The 24,251-nt window shown below is 50.2% G+C and overlaps 1 protein-coding gene across 1 annotated transcript in view; it reads left to right on the top strand.

The window, feature by feature from the left end:
- myo10 (myosin X) overlaps positions 1-24,251 on the top strand; it is a 204,671-nt gene that overhangs the window by 109,820 nt on the left and 70,600 nt on the right. Inside the window, 9 exon segments of the mRNA XM_033040061.1 lie at positions 4,627-4,761; positions 8,453-8,577; positions 9,887-9,900; positions 10,370-10,454; positions 13,106-13,209; positions 15,059-15,188; positions 18,147-18,265; positions 20,123-20,269; positions 21,189-21,289. Of these exon segments, the coding sequence (XP_032895952.1) occupies positions 4,627-4,761; positions 8,453-8,577; positions 9,887-9,900; positions 10,370-10,454; positions 13,106-13,209; positions 15,059-15,188; positions 18,147-18,265; positions 20,123-20,269; positions 21,189-21,289 (960 nt within the window).

The following is a 24,251-nucleotide window of genomic DNA, read 5'->3' as shown; positions in this document are numbered from 1 at the left end:
GTGCATTTTTACACTTCTGTTCCAGTGTCCTAATGTGTGACTGGTGCCATAATAGTCTGAATAAGGGCCCAGATCCAATACGTCACCTATCCATGTTCTCCACAGATGCTGCCTGACCCGCTGAGTTACTCCAGCACTCTGTGAAACGTCACCTATCCATGTTCTCCACAGATGCTGCCTGACCCACTGAGTTACTCCAGCAGTCTGTCTATCTGCAGTTCCAGTGTCTTAAGGGCCTGTCCCACTTGGTTAGTTTTTCGGCGACTGCCGACCTCATATCAGTGTTGCCATAAGATTTTGAACATTTCAAAGTCCAGCGGCGACAAAAAAAATGTTGCGACACTTGAAAAAATCACCGCGCGTCAATACGTCGTCACGCCACGTCACGCCATGACTTTTTCGGTGACCTGACACATCAGTCAATGATGCCAGCAGTCGCCGAAAAAAATCGCCGAGTGGGACAGGCCCTTAAGTCTAATTCAGACTTTGCTCACGAGAGCAGTCCCTGCCTCTTGCAAGCAGAACATGCCACAAAGAGGTTAACTTTTATCATGCGGAATTCTTTGGTAGTTTAGAAAAGAAAGATCTGGATGCAATCCCGACTCGGGGAAGGTTGGAGCGGGGAGGTCATGAACTGCGGAATAGTTTTGTGAAACCAGAAGTATTTTAGAAATGTCAATTTTGCAACATGCCTATCTTACTTGTACTTTCATTGAGTTGAGACTTTGGATGAATAGCACTGTTTATGGCTGAATAAGCAATATCCGATCAGAGGAGCACGGTGGCGCAGCGGTAGAGTCCCTGCCTCACAGCGCCAGAGACCCGGGTTCAATCCCGACTACAGGCGCTGGTCTGCACGTTCTTCCCGTGACCTGTGCGTGGGTTTTCTCCGAGGTCTTCGGTTTCATCCCACACTCCAAAGACGTACAAGTTTGTAGGTTTAAGAAAGAACTGCAGATGCTGCAAAAACCGAAGGTGGACGAAAATGCTGGAGGAACTCAGCGGGCGAGGCAGCATCTATGGAGCGAAGGAAATAGGTGACTTTAGAGATACAACACGGAAACAGATCCTTCGGCCTACCGAGTCCGCGCCGACCAGCGATCACCCCGTACACCAGCACTATCCTACACACACTAGGGACAATTAGCAACTTTTACCAGAGCAAATTAACTACAAACCTACACATCAGTCTGAAGAAGGGTCTCGACCCGAAACGTCACCTATTCCTACGCTCCATAGATGCTGCCTCACCCGCTGAGTTTCTCCAGCATTTTTGTCTACTTTCAGGTTTGTAGGTTAATTGGCTTGGTGTAAAAAATGTAAAAATTGTCCCTGGAGTGTGTAGGACAGTGTTGGTGTGCGGGGATCGCTGGTCGGTGCGGACTCGGTGGTCCGAAGGGCCTGTTTATGCGCTGCATCTCCTAACTAATCTAAACTACTGATCAATCCAGGCTCTCACATCAAAGCTGGTCCTTTTCAGAACATAGAACAGTACAGCACAGAAACAGGCCCTTCGGCCCACAATGTCCGTGCCAAACAGTCTGAAGAAAGGTCCCAACCCGAAACTTCACATCTACATGTTCTCCAGAGATGCTGCCTGACCCGCTGAGTTACTACAGCACTCTGTGAAACGTCACCTATCCATGTTCTCCACAGATGCTGCCTGACCCGCTGAGTTACCCCAGCACTCTGTATATTGAATAAGATTTCTAAGATGTTTGTGACTATTAGTTCAGTCTAAGTTATTATATTTGTCACGTTCAATGAAAAGCTTTTGTTGCGCGCTATCCAGTCAGCGGAAAGACAACACATGATTACAATCTAGCCGTCCACAGTGTACAAGTACACTTCTGTACTCCTTGCCTAACGGGAGATGGGAGAAGAGGGAGTGACCGGGGGTGAGACTGGTCCTTGATGATGCTGCTGGCCTTGCCGAGGCAGCGTGAGGTGTAGATGGAGTCGATGTACAGTTTTGGTACTGGTCTTGATGATTGCCATGTATAGTGAGATGCAGTGAAAGCCTAAGCATGCTACCCAGTTAAGGTCATGTTCATAGGATCCAGAAATAAAATGATGTCCTTCGGCCCATCAAGTCTACTCCGCTATTCAATCATGGTCTGTTGGGGGTGCGGCGAGTCGGCTGCCCTGCCAGCAGCATGTTCGTTATTTAGACTTTTTCCCTGTTTTTTTAACTGTGTCCAAATGTTTGTTTTAGCGTCTCTCAGGGGTGTCTTGTGTGTGGGAGGTGGGGGGGAAAAGGGGGAAACTGTTTTTCAATCGCTTCCTCGACGGAGAGGCAACTTTTTCCACGTCGCTTCTCCGGCTCCCCTCCCGCGGCCTAGCGGCTTGGATTGGAGCGGCCTTTCCCGGGGTGGTCGCAGCGTGGACTTTTTCCTTGCCGGGGGTCGCCAGAAACGAGTGCTCCGATCCCTGGCCTGGTGACTTTGGCATCGTGGTGGATATGGTCTGCTGGAGATTCTAGCCGCGGGCGTGGCGTGGACTTACCACCCGGACGCCTGGGATCCCTCGCCGGGGATCGTCAGAGAAGAGCTCCGACCGCCAGCCTGCGGCCTATAGCATCCTGAAGCCGCGGTCTCCGGTAGGAAAGTGGCATTCCAAGCCGTGGGGTGTGTTCGACCGTCCCGATGTCGGAGTTTGGATCATCCCGACGAGAGGGCCTGTACATCGGGCCGTCCGGAAGGTTCATGGCCCTGACCACGGGTGAACAAAGGAGGAGGACTGGCTGAACTTTGTTGCCTTCCACTACAGTGAAGAATGCTGTGGTGGATGTTTGTGCTAAATTCTATTGTGTATTGTGTGTTCTCTTTTTAAGTGTATCGCTGCTGGCAAATTCATTTCACTGCACCTTCGGGTGCATGTGACGAATAAATTTGACTTTGATCTATCTCTCCCTCTCAACCCCATTCTCCTGCCTTCTGACGCCCTGAAATCATACGACATGTCAGGCCACATACAAAGAGAAAAATAACCGAGTGCCGAATATAGTGTCAGCCGAGCATCGTAGTCTTTAGACTTTAGATATACAGCACGGAAACAGGTCCTTCGGACCAAAGAGTCCGTGCTGACCAGCGGGTCACCCCGTACACCAGCGGATACAGTAGATGAGGTTGGAGGAGGTGTAAGTGAACTACAATACTCGTACCCAATGTAGACACGAAAAGCTGGAGTAACTCAGCGGGACCAGGCAGCATCTCCGGAGAGAAGGAATGGGTGACGTTTCGGGTACCGAAACGTCACCCATTCCTTCTCTCCGGAGATGCTGCCTGTCCCGCTGAGTTACTCCAGCTTTATTTTGTGTGTCTGTCTTTGGTTCAAACCGGCATCTGCAGTTCCTTCTTATACAATCTTCATGCCGTCGGGGTGAGTGAGTGATGGTCTGGGCTACGTCCACAATTCGCCGCAGTTTCTTAGAGTCTTGGATGGAGCTGTCGATCGCCGTACTGTGATGCATCCTGGATAGCACGCGACAGAAAGGCTTTTCAATGCTACTTCCTGGCAGGGTCTGAGTCTGAAGAAAGGATCGGACATGCTAGATGCTAGATGCAGGAAAAATGTTCCCAGTGTTGGGGAGTCCAGAACCAGGGGCCACAGTCCAGGAATAGAGGAGGGGGCATTTAAAATTGAGGTGAGAAAAACATAGAAACATAGAAATTAGGTGCAGGAGTAGGCCATTCGGCCTTTCGAGCCTGCACCGCCATTCAATATGATCATGGCTGATCATCCAACTCAGTATCCTGTACCTGCCTTCTCTCCATACCCCCTGATCCCTTTAGCCACAAGGGCCACATCTAACTCCCTCTTAAATATAGCCAATGAACTGGCCTCAACTACCTACTGCGGCAGAGAATTCCAGAGATTCACCACTCTCTGTGTGAAAAATGTTTTCCTCATCTCGGTCCTAAAAGATTTCCCCCTTATCCTTAAACTGTGACCCCCTTGTTCTGGACTTCCCCAACATCGGGAACAATCTTCCTGCATCTAGCCTGTCCAACCCCTTAAGATAGACGCTGCCTCACCCGCTGAGTTTCTCCAGCATTTTTGTCTACCTACTATATTCTGCGCTCTGTTCCCCTATACATCTATACATCAGAAGGTGTCACTCCATAGCCAATAAGATCATGGGAGACCCCTTCCACCCCAGCCACGGACTGTTCCAGCTGCTACGGTCAGGCAAACGCCTCCGTTGCCATGCTGTGAGAACGGAGAGGATGAGAAGGAGTTTCTTCCCACAGGCCATAAGGACTGTAAACTCCTATCTCACCAGGGACTAACACTGTCCAACTCCACTGTTTTTTATAAAAATCGCTGTTTTTTTCCCTTTTCCTTCCTCCCACAATATGTAATATGTAAAAGAATATGTGATTCTGTTCCATTCTGTTTGTAGTTTGCTTGTTTGTCTTTTTGCACAAAGTCCGCGAGCATTGCCACTTTTCATTTCACTGCACATCTCGTATGTGTATGTGACCAATAAACTTGACTTGAGTTGAGTTGAAGCATCAGTGTCACTGGCTGGACCTTGTGCTCCACCTGGTGGTGAGGTTGGGCAAATGTCGCTGAGATCGATTCAACGGTTTTAACACAATGTGTGTTTCGTTCCTCTTGCAGTGGAGAAAGTGGAGCTGGCAAAACCGAGAGCACAAAACTTCTGCTGAAGTATTTATCGGCCATGAGCCAACATTCGCTTGAAGCCACGGCTAAAGAAAGGATCTCCCAAGTTGAGCAAGCTATTTTGGAAAGCAGGTGAGAGATAGAAACATAGAAACATAGAAAATAGGTGCAGGAGGAGGCCATTCGGCCCATTTGAGCCAGCACCGCCATTCATTGTGATCATGGCTGATCGTCCACTATCAATAACCCGTGCCTGCCTTCTCCCCATATCCCTTGACTCCACTAGCCCCTAGAGCTCTATCTAACTCTCTCTTAAATCCATCCAGTGACTTGGCCTCCACTGCCCTCTGTGGCAGGGAATTCCATAAATTCACAACTCTCTGGGTGAAAAAGTTTTTTTCTCACCTCAGTCTTAAATGGCCTCCCCTTTATTCTAAGACTGTGGCCCCTGGTTCTGGACTCGCCCAACATTGGGAACATTTTTCCTGCATCTAGCTTGCCCAGTCCTTTTATAATTTTATATGTTTCTATAAGATCCCCCCTCATCCTTCTAAACTCCAGTGAATACAAGCCTAGTCTTTTCAATCTTTCCTCATATGACAGTCCCGCCATCCCAGGGATCAATCTCGTGAACCTACGCTGCACTGCCTCAATCACAAGGATGTCCTTCCTCAAATTAGGAGACCAAAACTGGACACAATACTCCAGATGTGGTGAGCTGGGAGCGGGAGACTGCGGGCGTCACGGTGGTGCAGCGGTAGTGTCCCGGGTAGCGGCAGAGACCCCGGGTTCCATCCTGACCGCGGGCGCTGCCTGTACGGAGTTGGTTGACCTGCGTGGGTTTTCTCCGGGTGCTCCGGTTTCCTCCCACACTCCAAGGACATACAGGTTTGTAGGTTAATTGGCTCCGGTAAAAATTGTAAACTGTCACTGGTGCGTGTGGATAGTGCTAGTGGGCGGGCGATCGCTGACCAGCGCAGACTCGGTGGGCCGAAGGACCTGTTTCCGTGCTGTATCTCTAAAGTCTAAAGGTCGGGCTAATGTCCTGAAAATCTTAAATAACAAGTTCATTTTGTTCTAACTAAGAATATTAAAACATAGACTAATAGAAATGTGTGGCACAGGAACTGGCCCTTCGGCCCACGATGGTTCTGCATAAATGTGTGTGACTGTCGACCCTATCTGCGCCTCTCATCATTTTATATACTTCTACCTGGTCTCCCTGCCCTCAATGTATAAAATCGTGAGAAGAATAGATCGCTTTATTGCTTAGATAGCTATAAGGTTGTTAAGGCCTTGGACACGCTAGAGCCAGGAAACATGTTCCCGATGTTGGGGGAGTCCAGAACCAGGGGCCACAGTTTAAGAATAAGGAGTAAGCCATTTAGAACGGAAATGAGGGAACACTTTTTTCTCACAGAGAGTGGTGAGTCTGTGGAATTCTCTGCCTCAGAGGGCGGTGGAGGCAGGTTCTCTGGATGCTTTCAAGAGAGAGTTAGATAGGGCTCTTAAAGATATCGGAGTCAGGAAATAAGGGGAGAAGGCAGGAACGGGGTACTGATTGGGGATACACAAAATTGCTGGGGAAACTCAGCGGGTGCAGCAGCATCTATGGAGCGAAGGAAATAGGCGACGTTTCGGGCCGAAACCCTTCTTCAGACTGATGGGGGGTGGGAGAAAGAAGGAAAAGGGGAGGAGGAGGAGGAGCCCGAGGGCGGGCGGATGGGAGGGTGGGAGGAGACAGCTAGAGGGTTAAGGAAGGGGAGGAGACAGCAAGGGCTAGCAAAATTGGGAGAATTCAATGTTAATGCCATACGGACGCAAGGTCCCCAGACGGAATATGAGTTGCTGTTCCTCCAATTTCCGCTGTTGCTCACTCTGGCAATGGAGGAGACCCAGGACAGAGAGGTCGGATTGGGAATGGGAGGGGGAGTTGAAGTGCTGAGCCACCGGGAGTTCAGGTAGGTTATTGCGGACTGAGCGGAGGTGTTCGGCAAAACGATCGCCCAGCCTACGCTTGGTCTCCCCGATGTAAATCAGCTGACATCTAGAGCAGCGGATGCAGTAGATGAGGTTGGAGGAGATACAGGTGAACCTTTGTCGCACCTGGAACGACTGCTTGGGTCCTTGAATGGAGTCGAGGGGGGAGGTGAAGGGACAGGTGTTGCATTTCTTGCGGTTGCAACGGAAAGTGCCCGGGGAGGGGGTGGTGCGGGAGGAAGGGAAGAATTGACGAGGGAGTTGCGGAGGGAGCGGTCTTTGCGAAAGGCAGACATGGGGGGAGATGGGAAGATCTGGCGAGTGGTGGGGTCACGTTGGAGGTGGCGGATATGGCGGAGGATTATGTGTTGTATTTGGCGGCCAGTGGGGTGAAAGGTGAGGACCAGAGGGACTCTGCCCTTGTTGCGAGTGCGGGGATGGGGAGAGAGAGCATTGTTACGGGGTATGGATGAGACCCTGGTGTGAGCCTCATCTATGGTGGCGGAGGGGAATCCCTGTTCCCTGAAGATCGAGGACATTTCCGATGCCCTGGTGTGGAATGTCTCATCCTGGGAACAGATGCGGCGTAGGCGGAGGAATTGGGAGTAGGGGATGGAGTCTTTACAGGGGGCAGGGTGGGAAGACGTGTAGCCCAGATACTGATTGGGGATGATCAGCCATGATCACATTGAATGGCGGTGCTGGCTCGAAGGGCCAAATGGCCTACTCCAGCACCTATTGTCTATTGTCTAATGTTTATTTACGCTGAGGGGAAAATATTTAGTAGGAACCTGAGGGGCAAATGCAACAGGTGGTGGGTGTATGGAACGATCTGCCGGAGGAGGTAGTTGAGGCAGGGACTATCCCAACGTTTAAGAAACAGTTAGACAAGTACATGGATAGGACAGGTTTTGAGGGATACGGGCCAAACGCAGGCAGGTGGGACTGGTGTAGATGGGGCACGACGGTCGGCATGGGCAAGTTGGGCCGAAGGGCCTGTTTCCGGGCTTTTAGATTAATTTAGAGATACAGCGCGGAAAAGGCCCTTTGGGCCAACCGAGTCCACATCGACCAGCGATCCCCGCACACTGACACACGGGGAACGATTTACAATTTTTACCGAAGCCAATTAACCTACCAACCTGTATGTGTTTGGCGTGTGGGAGGAAACCGGGACACCCTATTGGGCAGTCATGGTGGTACAGCGGTAGAGTTGCTGCATTACAGCAAAATGCAGCGCCAGAGATCAGGGTTCGATCCCGACTACGGGCGCTGTCTGTACGGAGTTTGTACGCTCTCCCCGTGACCTGCGTGGGTTTTCTCCGAGATCTTCGGTTTCCTCCCACACTCCAAAGACGTACAGGTTCGTAGGTTAATTGGATTGATTAATTGGCTTGATAAAATGTAAAAGTTGTCCAAGTTGGCGATATGCAGAGTACTGCCCTGCCGACTACAAAATGCAGAAGGTTCGGAAGGATTCTATGGGGATGAGAGGGAGAGATAGATCAGCCATGGTGGAGTAGTCTTGATGGGCCGAATGGCCTAATTCTGCTCCTATCATTGGTGAACCGTTGAACCTGTGAGCACCCGGGGAGAAAACCCACGCAGGTCACGGGGAGAACGTGCAAACACCACACACACAGACAGCACCCGTGGTCAGGATGGAACCCGGGTCTCTGGCGCCGTGGGGCAGCGACTCTACCGCTGCGCCAACGTGCCGCTCATAAAAAGCGATGACTAACGACTCCATGACCAACTATTCCATCGGCGTGGGGTTAATATTTTGGGTGAAACCAGCCTGAATTTTGACTCTTAATTCTAATCGAGACTTTTTGTTCAACAGCCCAATCATGGAAGCATTCGGCAACGCCAAGACTGTTTACAACAACAACTCCAGCCGGTTCGGGAAATTCATCCAGCTGAACTTCTGTCGCCAGGGCAACATTCAGGGAGGCCGGATCATAGATTGTATCCTTCACCCTACACCAATCCAATCGAGAAATGCTCCAATGTTCTAGGCGCAGAGTTTGGCCATTCGACCCATCCAGTCTACTCCGCCATTCAATCATGACCGATCTATCTTGCCCTCTCTACCTGCCTTCTCCCCATAACCCCTGACATCCCTACTAATCAAGAATCTATCTATTGTTTAAGAAGGAACTGCAGATGCTGGAAAATCGAAGGTAGACAAAAATGCTGGAGAAACTCAGTGGGTGCAGCAGCATCTATGGAGCGAAGGAAATAGGCAACGTTTCGGGCCGAAACGTTGCCTATTTCCTTCACTCCATAGATGCTGCTGCACCCGCTGAGTTTCTCCAGCACTTTTGTCGACCTAAGAATCTATCTACCTCTGCTTTAAAAATATCCATTGACTTGGCCTCCACAGCCTTCTGTGGCATTGAATTCCACAGATTCACGACCCTCTGACTAAAGAAATTCCTCCTCGTCTCCTTCCTAAAAGAACGTCCTTTAATACTGAGGCTGTGACCTCTGGTCCTAGACTCTTCCACTAGTGGAAACTTCCTCTCCACATCCACTCTATCCAGGCCTTTCACTATTCTGTACGTTTCAATGAGGTACCCCCTCATCCTTCTAAACTCCAGCGAGTACAGGCCCAGTGCCGACAAACGCTCATCGTATGTTCTGACAATGATCCCCATTTACGTTCAAACGACTGATGTTCTCGATCGATTCCAACAGTGAAAGGCCTGGATAGAGTGGATGTGGAGAGGATGTTTCCACTAGTGGGAGAGTCTAGGACCAGAGGCCGCAGCCTCAGAATGAAAGACTCTACACAGAGTCGGGAATAAATTTAACGAAGCCAATTAACTTCTACAAACCTGTACATCTTTGGGATGTGGGAGGAAACCACAGCCCGTAATTGAACGATACTCGATGGAAACAGGCCCTTCGGCCCACCGAGGCCTCGCCGATCACCCAATCACACCGGTTCATAGAAAATAGAAACATAGAAAATAGGTGCAGGAGGAGGCCATTCGGCCCTTCGAGCCTGCACCGCAAGGTTATCCCACCCCATAAACACGAGAATTAACACACAAACCTGCGTGTCTTTGGAGTGTGGGAGGAGAACGTGCAAACTCCACACAAACACACACACAGATAGCTCCCAAGGTCAGGATAGAACCGGATGGGTCCCTGGCGCTGTGAGGCAGTGGCTCTTCCCGCTGCGCCGCCGTGACGCCCCAAATTTGTCGTTGATTATCAAAAAAATCTGCTTTGCGAATTATTTCTCTTGACTGACATTTTTGAAACAAAGATTTATTAGAAAAGGTAAGGATATTTTCTGATTGAAACTTTTAACAGTTAAAGCCCTGTCCCACGGTACGAGTTCATTCCAAGAGCTCTCCCGAGTTTAAAAAAAAAAAACAAACTCGTGGTAAGCACAGAGAATGAACGTAGCGGGTACGTCGGAGCCCGGGGACGTCTCTTAGCGGCTCGTAACGCTAACGGCAGGCGATCGGGAAGACTCGCTAACAGCTGGCAAGCTCGGGAAGACTCGTGAAGATTTTTCAACATGTTGAGAAATGTCCACGAGAGCCCCGAGTACCGACGAGCGGCCATTACCGTAAATCTCCGAGTTCGAATCAGGGCAAACTCGGGAGAACTCTTGGAATGAACTCGTACCGTGGGACAGGGCTTTGATCTGCTATTTTCCTGCAGATTAAATTCTAGCCATTGATTGATTTTATCGTTTGGCCCGATATTGGAAATCAGATTATTTCCTTCTGTTTTTGTGCAGAACCGTGTAGTCAGACAGAACCCTGGGGAGAGAAACTATCACATCTTCTACGCTCTGCTGGTGGGCACAGATAAAGCGCAGAAAGGTAAGGACTGAACAAACTATGGAAAGTATGATCGTAAATCATAGGAGCAGAATTAGGCCATTCGGCCCATCACGTCTACGCCGCCATTCAATTATGGCTGATCTATCCCTCTCCCTCTCCCTCTCCACCCCACTCTGAGACCGAAGATAGACACAAAAACAGCTGGAGTAACTTCACTGGCAACATGCCTGGAGAGAAGGCATGGATCGGTGGGGGCGCTGCGAGTCGGCTGCCCTGCCAGCAGCCTGTTCGTTATTTCGACTTTTTTTGTTTTTTTTAAGTGTGTCCAAATGTGTGTTTTAATGACTCTTGGTGTGTCATGTGTGGGGGGTGGTGAGGGGGGGGGGGGGGGGGGGGGGAGAAGGGGGGAACCGCTTTCGGTCGCCTCCTCGACGGAGAGGTGACTTTTTCCATGTCGCCTCCCTCGCGGCCTGTGTATTCTTTTTTAAATGTACCGCTGCTGGCAAATCCATTTCACTGCACTTAAATGTGTATGTGATGAATAAAATTGACTATTGACTATTGGATGACGTTTCGGGTCTAGACCCTTCTTCCCTAACCAGTCTAAAGAAGGGTCTCGACCTGAAACGCCACCCATTCCTTCTCTCCAGCGATGCTGCCTGTCCCGTTTTTTATTTTTTAAATTTTTTTTAGATGTTTTTATTAAGGACAGTGCGTGCATATTTATAAACATTTGCATGCAATACGCAAGATTATAGCTATAGGCTAATTTCCATCTGTAGTCCCTCTGGTAAACTAGGTTAACACATCACAACACATTCAATCCATAAGAAAAGAATCAAAACAAAACAAAAGACAAACAAAAAACATAACAAAACAGACAATAAAGTTAAAAAGTAACAATAAAAGACTGCCAGATGATTATATTACGGTTGAATATGAATACAGGTTTGATTTTCCAGTAACCATTTTTTGAGTTGTTTTGTAAATGTGGTGATGGTTGGCAGATCCCGTATGAAGCAGATCCCGTATGAAGCCCGTTGAGTTACTCCAGCTGTTTTGTGTCTATCTTCGGCGTAAACCAGCATCTGCAGTTCCTTCTCACACGTTCCAAGACCATCGCTCACCCGTTCACATTAGTTTAGTTTAGTTTAGTTTAGTTTAGAGATACAGCGCGGATTCAGTGTTCAAGAAGCAACTGCAGATGCTGGAAAATCGAAGTTAGACAAAAATGCTGGAGAGAAGGAATGGGTGGCGTTTCGGGTCGAGACCCTTCTTTAGACTGGTTAGGGAAGAAGGGTCTCGACCCGAAACGTCATCCAAGCAAATATTTCCTTCGCTCCATAGATGCTGGCGCACCCGCTGAGTTTCTCCAGCATTTTTGTCTACAGGCCCTACAGGCCCACCGCACCGACCAGCAACCCCCGCACATTAACACAAGCCGAGACATACTAGGGACAATTTGCACTTACACCAAGTAAACAAACACAAGCCAATTAACGTACAAACCTGCACGTCTTTGGAGTGTGGGAGGAAACCGAAGATCTCGGAGAAATCCCACGCAGGTCACGGGGAGGACGTACAAACTCCGTACAGATAGCGCCCGTAGTCTGGATCAAACCCGGGTCTCCGACGCTGCATTCGCTGTAAGGCAGCAACTCTACCGCTGCGCCACCGTGACCGCCCATGTTATCCCACCTTCACATCCACTCCCTATATACCAGGGGGCAATTTACAGAGGGCCAATTAACCTACAAACCCGCACGTCTTACGGATGTGGGAGGAAAATGACGTACCCGGAGAACACCCACGCAGACAATGTGTTAAGACAATAGGCAATAGGTGCAGGATTAGGCCATTCGGGCCTTCGAGCCAGCACCGCCATTCAATGTGATCATGGCTGATCATCCCCAATCAGTGCCCCGTTCCTGCCTTCTCCCCATATCCCCTGACTCCACTATCTTTAAGAGCCCTATCTAGCTCTCTCTTGAAAGTATCCAGAGAACCGGCCTCCACCGCCCTCTGAAGGGGCTGCCCCACTTGTGCGACCTAATCTGCGAGTCCAGAAGAGAGCCTTCGACCTTCAAGCTCGAGGGCACTTGCCTGGAAAGCACTCGCGTGGAGAAGGGGAGAGATAGGGGGGGGGTGGGGTTAAAGTTTAATAAAGTTTAGTGGACATTTAACATTACCGGTCGGTTTTCCTTGGTCGTGATAACTCCAACGAGCCAATCAAAATGGCCGATCAGCAAAGGAGACTGCCTACGGCTGCCCTCGACCGCCTGTAACTAAATAGCGGCCCCACTCCACTGCACTACAAGTTCAAAAGACCCGTGCCGACCAAATTTTACTCGCGGAAAATTTTTCAACGTGCTGAAAGGTTTTCCGCGACCTAGCTGGAACTTCACTCGAGCATGAAGGAGAGTTGCAGCGATCTCCTAGGACCTCATGTCGACCATGGTGCGAGTTTGAGTCGAGGGCAAACTCTTCTAAACTCGTAGCATAGGTCGCCCAAGTGGGACAGCCCCTTGAGGCAGAGAATTCCACAGACGCATTAAAATGTGAAAGTAATGAAAATGTAAAATGTAAAATGTGAAATGTTGATAACTCTTTAGACTGCCGTTAATCTGAACCGTCATAAGGAATGTCCTGTATTAGACTGAATGACATATATACTTATTTTTATTCTGCAGAAATGTGTTATTTATCAGAGCAGGAGAATTACTATTACTTGAGACAGTCCAGCTACGCATTGGACAGTTCGATTGATGACAAACAGACCTTTCAGGAGGTCATGGTAAGGTCTATAAACTTGTTGCCGGGCGGTTTTATACATCTCGTTATAAGTTCATAAGGGACCGGAGCAGAATTAGGCCATTCGGCCCATCAAGTCCACTCCACCATTCAATCATGGCTGATCTATCTCTCCCTCGTAACCCCATTCTCCTGCCTTCTCTCCCATAACCACTGGCACCCGTACTAATCAAGAATCTGCCTTAAATATATCCATTGTCTTGGCCTCCACAGCCGTCTGTGGCAATTAATTCCACAGATTCACCACCCTCTGACTAATTCATCATCCTCCACCTTCCTAAAGAAACATCCTTTAATTCTGAGGCTGTGCCCTCTGGTCCTGGACTCTCCCACTAGTGGAAACATCCTCTCCACATCCACTCTATCCAGGCCTTCGTGGGCAGGCCTTGTGGCGATTTACACTCATCGCATTCTCTCTGCAGTAGACGTTCTCTCTTACTTTACATTCATGTTTAAAGCCATAGGACAGGCCCTTCAGCCCAATCTGTCCATGCTGACCCAGTCTTAGAGTCACGCAGTGTGGGAACAGGCCCTTCGGCCCAACTTGCCCACACCAGCCTACGTGTCCCAGCTACATTAGTCCCACCTGCCTACATTTGGTCCATATCCCACTAAACCTGTCCTATCCATGTACCTTAATAGACATGCCTGCTCCGGCAGCTCATTCCATACACCCACCAGCCTTTACATGAAGAAGTTACCCCTCGGGTTCCTATTAAATTTCCCCCCCCCACCTTAAACCCATGTCCTCTGGTCCTCGATTCCCCTACTCTGGGCAAGAGACTCTGTGCGTCTACCTGATCTATTCCTCTCATGATTTTATACATCTCTATGACATCACCCCTCATCCTCCTGCGCTAAAGATAGTCTGGTTGTCAGGGGTTATGGGGAGAAGGCAGGAGAATGGGGTTAGGAGGGGGAGATAGATCAGCCGTGAATGAATGGTGGACTTGTGGGCCGAATGGCCTAATTCTGCTCCCATCACTTATGAGATGAACTTATAGAGTGTTGGAGTAACTCAGCAGGTCAGGCAGAAAGACTGTGATTCTAAAAAAACTTCTTAAAAAGTACCTCTGTTGATTGTATTTTTAATAAAATTATTAATTTATCTAAAAACAGTTTAACTTATTTCACAGTTAACGTCCTTAAATCCTGGTGTGAATAGAAAATGTGACCATCCCTCCCTCTCCCTCTCTCTCCCCCTCTCCCTCTCTCTCCCCCTCTCCCTCTCCCTCCCTCCCTCCCCCTCTCCCTCTCCATCCCTCCCTCTCCCTCTTCCTCTCCCCCTCTCTCTCCCTCTCCCTCTCCCTCTCCCTCTCCCTCTCCCTCTCCCTCTCCCTCTCCCTCTCCCTCTCCCTCTCCCTCTCCCTCTCCCTCTGTCTATCCCTCTCTCCCTCTGTCTATCCCTCTCCCTCTCCCTCTCCCTCTGTCTATCCCTCTGTCTCTCCCTATCCCTCTGTCTCTCCCACTCCCTCCCCCTCCCCCTCTCCCTCTCCCTCTGTCTCTGTCTCTGTCTCTGTCTGTCTCTCCCTCTGTCTCTGTCTCTGTCTCTGTCTGTCTCTCCCTCTGTCTCTGTCTCTCCCTCCGTCTCTCTCTCTCTGTCTCTCTCTGTCTCTGTCTCTCTCCCTCCATCTCCCACCACCTCTCTCTTCCTGGTATCTCTCCCCCTCCCTCTCTTCCCCTCTCTGTCCCCCCTCTCTCTCACTCGCTGTCTTATCTCCCCCCCCTTCTTTCCCCTTCCCTCCCCTTCCCTCTCCTCCCCCTCTCTCTCTCTCTCTCCCTCTCTCTCTCCCTCTCCCTCTCTCTCTCTCTCTCTCTCTCTGTGTTTGCAGGCGGCGATGCAAGTGATGAAGTTCAGCGTTGAGGAGCGTCGCGAGGTGTTGAAGCTGCTGGCGGGCATTCTTCACCTGGGCAATGTGGAGTTTGTCACAGCGGGGGGAGCGCAGGTCTCTTGCAAAGCAGGTATAGCCCACCTGTACCCTCCCTCCACCCCCCCACACCCCGACCCCCCACCCCCACACCCCCCCCCCCCACCCACACCCCCCCCACACCTCACTTTGCCTCAGGAGTCTGTCTGGGGGGGGGGGGGGTGGTGTTTCCGGGTGCTTAGTCAGCTCACTCCCCAACCACTGTCAATGTTCACGTTTAGTTTACTGTTAGTTTAGAGATACAGCGCGGAAACAGGCCCTTTGGCCCACCAGGTCCGCACCGACCAGCGATCCCCGCACACTAACACTATCCCCCACACAAGACAAGTAGATCCACTGGATACACAAGGTCTCTTGCCCAGAGTAGGGGAATCGAGAACCAGAGGACGTAGGTTTAAGGTGGGGGGGGGGGGGAAGGTTTACTAAGAATCTGAGGGGTCACTTTTTCTTGCAAAGGGTGGTGGGTGTATGGACCAAGCTGCCGGAGGAGGTAGTTGAGGCTGGGACTATCGCAACGTTTAAGAAGCATTTAGACAGGTACATGGATATTACAGGTTTGGAGGGATATGGGACCAAATGCAGGCAGGTGGGACTAGTGTAGATGGGACATTGTTGGCCGGTGTGGGCAAGTTGGGCCGGAGGGCCTGTTTCCACGCTGTATCACTCCACGACTGGGGACAATTTGCAGAATCCAATTAACCCAAAAACCTGTACGTCTTTGGAATTTGGAAAGTAACCATAAGACACAGAAGAAACCCACGTGCTCCGCACACTAGGGTTGCCAACTGACCTGTATAAGCCGGGACATCCCATATATTGGCCTAAATTGGTTTGTCCCGTACGGGACCGCCCTTGTCCGGTATTTGACCGCTACTACTCGGGTCGAGGGGACTGTCGTGTCGGAGCGCCGCGTCTGGCCCCGCCTCACCCGTCCCGACGTAGTGCAGCCCATGGAGTGCAGCGGCAGCAGCGCCTCGCCCGTGGCCCCGTCGGTCGTTCGTTTACCGCTGACACCATCACCACCCCTCCTTCTCATGGCCAATCATCGGTTCATGAGTTGGACGGCGTGCAGCAGAACACAAAGCCCAGCCGGCGGGCCAGCTAAGGAGTTTTAGCCCGGGCCTCGCGACGCCACACGCAAAGTCTGGCCCCCGGGCCAAAACTCCTCAGCTGGCCCCGCCGGCTGGGCTTTGTGTACCCGGGGCCAATTCATCATTCACCCAGCCACGGCCGAGTCAGTCAACGAATTGCTGTCGGTAATTTGTCCCGTACTTTGACCTTTTGTCCCTTATTTGGGAGTGAGGGTTGGCGACATTACCTCCCACACTCCAAATACTTACAGGTTAGAAGGTTAATTGGTTAATTCCAGGGATGGCTGTCATATGCTGAGAGAATGGAGCTGCTGGTCTTGTACACTGTGGAGTTTAGAAGGATGAGAGGGGATCTCATTGAAACACATAAGATTGTTAAGGGTTTGGACACGCTAGAGGCAGGAAACATGTTCCCGATGGTACACAAAAAAGCAGCAGCATCTATGGAGCAAAGGAAAAAGGCAACGTTTTGGGCAAAACCCGCTGAGTTTCTCCAGCTTTTTTGTGTACCTTCGATTTTCCAGCATCTGCAGTTCCTTCTTAAACAACATGTTCCCGATATTGGGGGAGTCCAGAACCAGGGGCCACAGTTTAAGAATAAGGGGTAAGCCATTTAGAACGGAGACGAGGAAACACTTTTTCTCACAGAGAGTGGTGGGTCTGTGGAATTCTCTGCCTAAAAGGGCGGTGGAGGCCGGTTCTCTGGATACTTTCAAGAGAGAGCTAGATAGGGCTCTTGAAGATAGCGGAGTCAGGGGATATGGGGAGAAGGCAGGAACTGACACAGGGAATGATCACATTGAATGGCGGTGGTGGCTCGAAGGGCCGAATGGCCTACTCCTGCACCTATTGTGTATTGCTTCTGTAGATTGTCACTGGTGTGTAGGATAGAACTTGTGTGAATGAGTGATCGCTGGTCTGCACAGAGTCACAGGGCCGTAAACTAAAACTGAGCTTAGCGCATAAGATTGCCCCTCATCCTCCTGCGCTCCAAGGAATAAAGTACTAGGCTGCCCAACTTTTCCTGATAGCTCAACTGACTGCGAATTCTTGCCTGAAGGGAGATGGTGAGAGGGGGAGTAGAGGGAGTGACTGGAGGTGCGACTGGTCCTTGATTATGCTGCTGGCCTTGCCAAGGCAGCGTAAAGTGTTGATGGGGTCAACGGAAGGGAGATCGGTTTGCCTCGAAGGTAGACACAAAATGCCGGGGTAACTCAGCAGGACAGGCAGCATCTCTAGAGAGAAGGAACAGGTGACGTTTCGGGTCAAGACCCTTCCTTCTCTCCAGAGATGCTGCCTGTCCCCGCTGAGTCACTCCGGCATTTTGTGTCTACCTTCAGTTTAAACCAGCGTCTGCAGTTCCTTCCTGCACAGGTTGGTTTGTGTGATGGTCTGGGCTGCTTCCACTACTCCCTGCGATTTCTTGCCTGCTGGGAGAGGGGGAGAAGAGGGAGTGACCGGGGGGGGGGGGGGGGGAGTGAACCGCGGTGGTCTACGGCGATCTGCGGAACTATAGAAGCGTAGGGGAGAGGGCAGTCGCGGTGGCGCAGCGGTAGAGTTGCTGCCTGACAGCAAATGCAGCGCCGGAGACCCGGGTTCGATCCCGCTGGGGGTGCTGTCTGTACGGAGTTTGCACGTTCTCCCCGTGACCTGTGCGCGGGTTTTTCTACGGGAACTTCGGTTTCCTCCCACACTCCAAAGACGCGCAGGTTTGTAGGTTAATTGGCTTGGTGTAAATGTAAACATTGTCCCTAGTGGGTGTAGGATAGTGTTAATGTGCGGGTCGGCGCGGACCCAGTGGGCCGAAGGGCCTGTTTCCGTGCTGTATCTTTAAACTAAACCTGAACTAAACTAAACAGGCATGGTGCCTCCGTTCATCTCCCTGGTTGTCTTTTTCTCAGCGCTGGGCAGCGCAGCGGAGCTGCTTGGTCTGGATCCCGGGCAGCTGGCAGAGGTCCTGACCCATCGCTCGATGATCCTCAGGGGCGAGGAGATCAGCACTCCACTGACGGTGGAGCAGGTAAGACACGGCCAGTAACGCAGCAACTCATTCCCCCCCCCCCCACCAATAGACCCTGTAACACTGGGTCAAACCTTCGTCAACTCTTGGATCAGAATCAATCCAAATGCTCACACGCTTTCTGTGGAAGGTGACGAGAGACAATAGACAACAGACAATAGGTGCAGGAGTAGGCCATTCGGCCCTTCGAGCCAGCACCGCCATTCAATGTGATCATGGCTGAGTCGTTGGTCATAGAGTTCCAGAGACTTGAGTCACACGGCGTGGAAACAGGCCCTTCACACCAACTTGCCCACACTGTCCAACATGCCCCATCTACACTAGAACCCACTGCCTCCATTTGGCCCATATCCCTGTCCCCAGAGATGCTGCCTGTCCCGCTGAGTTACTCCAGCACTTTGTATCTACCTTCCCTCTAACCTGCCCACACCAACCAACATGTCCCATCTACACTAGTCCCACCTGCCTGCGTTTGGTCCGTATCCCTCCAAACTTGACCTATCCATGTACCTGTCTAACTGTTTTTTAAACGTTGGGATAGTCCCTGCCACAACTACCTCCTCTGGCAGCTTGTTCCATACACACACCACCCTTTTTATTAAATTAAATAATGATTCATTTCTTACACTGCACTGTAACTTTTATTCTTGTATTTTTTACTTGTCTTATTCTATTCTAGCTTGTTTTTATTTTCTATTCTTTTTAATGGCTGTTTTAAATATTTTTTGATTGCTTTTTAATGCTTTGTATGAAGCACTTTGAATTTCCTTCGTGCTGAAATGTGCTGTATAAATAAACTTGCTTGCTCTGTGTAAAAATGTTGCCTCTCATGTTCCTATTAAATCTTTTCTCTCCTCACTTTAAAACTATGTCCTCTGGTTCCTCGATTCCCCTACTCTGGGCAAGAGACTCTGTGCGTCTACCCGATCTATTCCTCTCATGATTTTGTACACCTCTATAAGATCTCCCCTCATCCTCCTGCGCTCCAGGGAATAGAGTCCCAGCCTGCTCGACAATAGGTGTAGGAGTACGCCATTCGGCCCTTCGAGCCAGCACCGCCATTCAATGTGATCATGGCTGATCATCCCCAATCAGTACCCCGTTCCTACCTTCTCTCCATATTCCCTGACTCTGCTATCTTTAAGAGCCCTATCTAGCTCTCTCTTGAAAGCATCCAGAGAACCTGCCTCCACCACCCTCTGAGGAAGAGAATTCCACAGACTCACAACTCTGTGTGAAAAAATGTTTCCTCATCTCTGTTCTAAATGCCTTACTCCTTATTCTTAAACTGTGGCCCCTGGTTCTGGACTCCCCCAACATCGGGAACATGTTTCCTGCCTCTTGCTTGTCCAAACCCTTAATAATCTTATATGTTTCAATGAGATCCCCGCTCATCCTTCTAAATTCCAGAGTGTACAAGCCCAGCCGCTCCATCCTCTCAGCATATGACAGTCCCGCCATCCCGGGAATTAACCTCGTGAACCTACGCTGCGCTCCCTCAATAGCAAGAATGTCCTTCCTCAAATGAGGGGACCAAAACTGCACACAATACTCCAGGTGTGGTCTCACTAGGGCCCTGTACAACTGCAGAAGGACCTCTTTGCTCCTATACTCAACTATTCTTGTAATGAAGGCCAACATGGACCCTGCACCTATTGTCCATTGCCTCTCGCCACCTTCCACAGGAAGCGTGTGAGCATTTGGACTGATTCTGATCCAAGAGCTGACAAAGGTTTGACCCAGTGTTACAGGGTCCATGTTGGCTTTCTTCACTGCCTGCTGTACCTGCACGCTTACCTCTCCCTGTAGCTCAGAAAGCAGTGGAATGGAATCTGAATGACGTTGTCTACCCCACAGGCAGTGGACTCGAGAGATTCCATGGCCATGGCACTTTATTCGCAATGTTTTACTTGGATGATTAGGAAGATCAACGGCAGAGTGAAAGGCAAGGAAGACTACAAATCAGTGGGAATCCTTGACATATTTGGATTTGAAAACTTTGAGGTATTAATGTTTTTTTGTTTTTCACAATGCCATTACAGAATATTCTTTAGACTATAGGCTTCAGGACGGCACGACAGAGTTGCCGCCCCACAGCGGCAGAGACCCGGGATCCATCCTGACTACGGGCGCTGTCCGTACGGAGTCTGTACCGTTCTCCCCGTGACCTGCGTGGGTTTCCAACTGGTGCTCCGGTTTCCTCCCGCACTCCAAAGACGTGCAGGTCAATTAGCCTTTGATAAAATTGTAAATTGTCCCCGTACGGGGTGATCGTTGGTCGGCACGGACTCGGCGGGCCGAAGGGCCTGTTTCCACGCTGTATCTCTAAACTAAATTTAACCTTAGTGATTTAACAGCGCCCCTCGGCCCACTGAGTCCGCGCCGGGCAGCAATCACCCTCAACACGAGCAGTATCCTACACACTGCAGACCATTTTCAATTCATAATGGCTTATTGGCCAAGTATTCACATACAAGGAATTTGCCTTGGTGCTCCGCCCACAAGTAACAACATGACATACAGTGACAGTTACGAATTGACTCAGAAAACACTAAACATTAATAATAATAAAACATTAATGATAAAACACCATTGATACTGAAACCAATTAGCCTACAAAACCGCACGTCTTTGGAGTGTGGAGGGAAACCAGCGTACCTGGAGAAAACCCACGCAGGTCACGTGGAGAACGTACAAACTCTGTACGGACAGCACCCATAGTTGGGATGGAACCCGGGACTCTGGCGCTGTGAGGCAGCAACTCTACCCGCTGCGCCACCGTGCCGCCCTGTATTATCTTTCCGGCACTTTCTTTTTTTTGCTCCTCTCATTTTGGCCAGGCATTTTCCCACTCGTTCACTTTCCATTTCCGTTGCACTCTTTCTCTCCTTAATTAGCATTTGATGGTGTCTTTCATCAACAGATAAACCGGTTCGAGCAGTTCAATATTAATTACGCCAACGAGAAGCTGCAGGAGTACTTCAACAAACACATCTTTTCCTTGGAGCAGTTGGAATACAGCAGGTAAGCGACTTAGAGTCACGTAGTCACCGCACGGAGAGGTCATGGTCTAGGAGCAGAAGTAGGCCATTCGGCCCATCATGTCTACTCCGCCATTCGATCATGGCTGATCTATCTCTCCCTCCGAACCCCATTCTACTGCCTTCTCCCCATAAGTCTCGACACCCGTACTAATCGAGAATCTATCTATCTCTGCCTTAAAAATATCCACTGACTTGCCCTCCACAGCCGTCTGTGGCAATGAATTCCACAGATTCACCACCCTCTGACTAAAGAATTTCCTCCTCATCTCCTTCCTAAAAGAACATTTCTTAATTCTGAGTCCTAGACTCTCCCACGAGTGGAAACATCCTCTCCACATCCACTCTATCCAGGCCTTTCACTATTCGGTAAGTTTCAATGAGGTCCCCTCCCCGCATCCTGCAATTAAAATCAATAACCCCACTCTCACCATCGACAGCACCACTGTCTCCCCATCTCCCAAGGCCCGCAACCTTGGCGTGATCTTTGATTCCACCCTCTCCCTTGAGCCTCACATCCGCCATGTCATTAAAACCTCCTTCTTTCATCTCCGCAACATCGCCAAACTCAGACCCTCTCTCACACCTCCCGCTGCTGAAAGACTCGTCCATGCCTTCATCTCCTCCCGACTGGACTACTGCAACTCACTTCTCCTTGGCATCAGCTCCACCTACATCAACCGACTCCAACTGGTCCAGAACACAGCCGCCCGACTCATTACCCACACCAAATCCTGGCATCACATCACTCCAGTCCTCAAACAACTTCACTGGCTTCCCATCTCCCACCGGATCACCTACAAAATCCTGATCCTCACCTACAAAGCCCTCCACCATCTGGCCCCCCATATCTCACTGACTTCCTCTCCCCCTACCAACCCTCACGGTCCCTCAGATCCACATCAGCCGGTCTCCTCTCCATCCACAAGTCCAACCTCCGCAGTTTTGGGGACAGAGCCTTCTCCAGGGCAGCTCCCAGGCTCTGGAACTCCCTCCCCCAACTGATCCGCAATTCCGTGTCCCTCGCCATCTTCCAGTCCCGCCTCAAGACCCATCTCTTCACCTCTGCCTATCCTTAGCCCCACGTCCCCCTCCCTTTTCATCTGTGCATTAATTGCCTCATATTGTGTTTTGAATTGAATTCTGTCTTTACTTTGTGTACTAGTCATGTCTCTACTATTTATTTCATTCCCCTTACATGTTTTTCCTCTACCTGCTAAATTTTTGTGCGGTGTCCTTGAGACTCTTGAAAGGCGCCCATAAATAAAATGTATTATTATTATTATTATTATCCTTCTAAACTGCAGCGAGTACAGGCCCAGTGCCGTCAAACGCTCATAGTACGTTATCCCAACTCATTCCTGGGATCATTCTTGTAAACCTCCTCTGGACCCTCTCCAGAGCCGGCACATCCTTCCTCAGATACGGGGCCCAAAACTGCTCACAATACTCCAACTGAGGTGGAATGGCGTTTTTGTGCTCGAGTCCTCTTGAAATAAAGAGGACTGGAATGCAACTTGGGCACATCGCAAGGTCTCAAGGTCAGATTATTGTCACATGTACCAATGAAGGTGCAGTGACATTTGAGCTACCATACAGCCATACTAAGTGAAAAGCAACAAGACACATAAAAGTCAACACAAACATCCACCACAGTGGATTCCACGTTCCTCACTGTGATGGAAGGCAATAAGGTTCGATCTTATCGCCCGCACCGACCAAGATTCCTGCTATCGACACTGGCCCCACCTGTCCACATTTTGCCCATATCCCTCCAAACCTGTCCTATGCATGAACGTGTCTAAATGTTTCTTAATCATAAGTCCCTGCCTCAATTACCTCCTCCGGCAGCTCGTTCCATACACCCACCACCCTCTGTGTGAAAAGGTTATCCCTCAGGATCCCATTAAATCTTTTCCCCCTTACCTTAAACCTATGTCCTTTGGTTCTCGATTCCCCGACTCTGGGCAAGAGACTGTGTGTATCTACCCGATCTATTCCTCTCGTGATCTTGTAAACCTCCTGCGCTCCAAAGTCCCAGCCTACTCAACCTCTCCTTATAGCTCATGCCCTTAAGTCCTGGCAACATCCTCGTAAATCTTCTCTGCTTCCCTTTCCAGCTCAACAGCTCTCACATGTACCTAGGTACAGTGAATTTCCTTTTTTGCATGCAGTTCAGTGAAGATCTAACTATACGTAGTAAACACAGTCGTACTTCAGCACAAGAGTGTAGGAATAGTAGATTACACTGAGGCGGTATGCAAGAGTCGCTATGTTTCAGGCGCTATCTTATACAATAGACAATAGACAACAGGTGCAGGAGTAGGCCATTCGGCCCTTCGCGCCAGCACCGCCATTCAATGTGATCATGGCTGATCATCCACAATCAGTACCCCGTTCCTGCCTTCTCCCCATATCCCCTGACTCCGCTATCTTTAATAGCCCTATCTAGCTCTCTCTTGAAAGCATCCAGAGAACCTGCCTCCACCGCCCTCTGAGGCAGAGAATTCCACAGACTCACAACTCTCTGTGTGAAAAAGTGTTTCCTCGTCTCCGTTCTAAATGGAGAAAAAGAATACCCCTTATTCTTAAACTATGGCCCCTGGTTCTGGGCTCCCCCAACATCGGGAACATGTTTCTCTTCTAATTCAGAGTTGTTAAACATGTAGAGTTTTAACTTGGCCTCAAGGCCCGTTGTCGTGGCGACAGCACTGGGTGGGATTTGCCGGGGTCGGCGATGTTGTCAGTGTCTCCACCGCTCCGTGCCGCTGCAGGCCTCGGCCCATCCCCGCGCTCGGCCTCTTGGAGCGGCTCCTGCTATAATGGAGCCCCAGGCTGCTGCAAGGCCTCCAGCGGCCCACTCCACCCACACCTCGACCCTCGACTTCCGTGGCCTCCACTCAGCCTCTGTGACCCTCCGGGGTGCCTCCCGCTGCCGAACTGTG

This window comes from Amblyraja radiata, chromosome 2 (genome assembly GCF_010909765.2).
Source record: "Amblyraja radiata isolate CabotCenter1 chromosome 2, sAmbRad1.1.pri, whole genome shotgun sequence".
NCBI lineage: Eukaryota > Metazoa > Chordata > Chondrichthyes > Rajiformes > Rajidae > Amblyraja > Amblyraja radiata.
The sequence above is the reverse complement of the archived record's forward strand: the minus strand, read 5'-3'. Positions and strand labels throughout refer to the sequence as shown.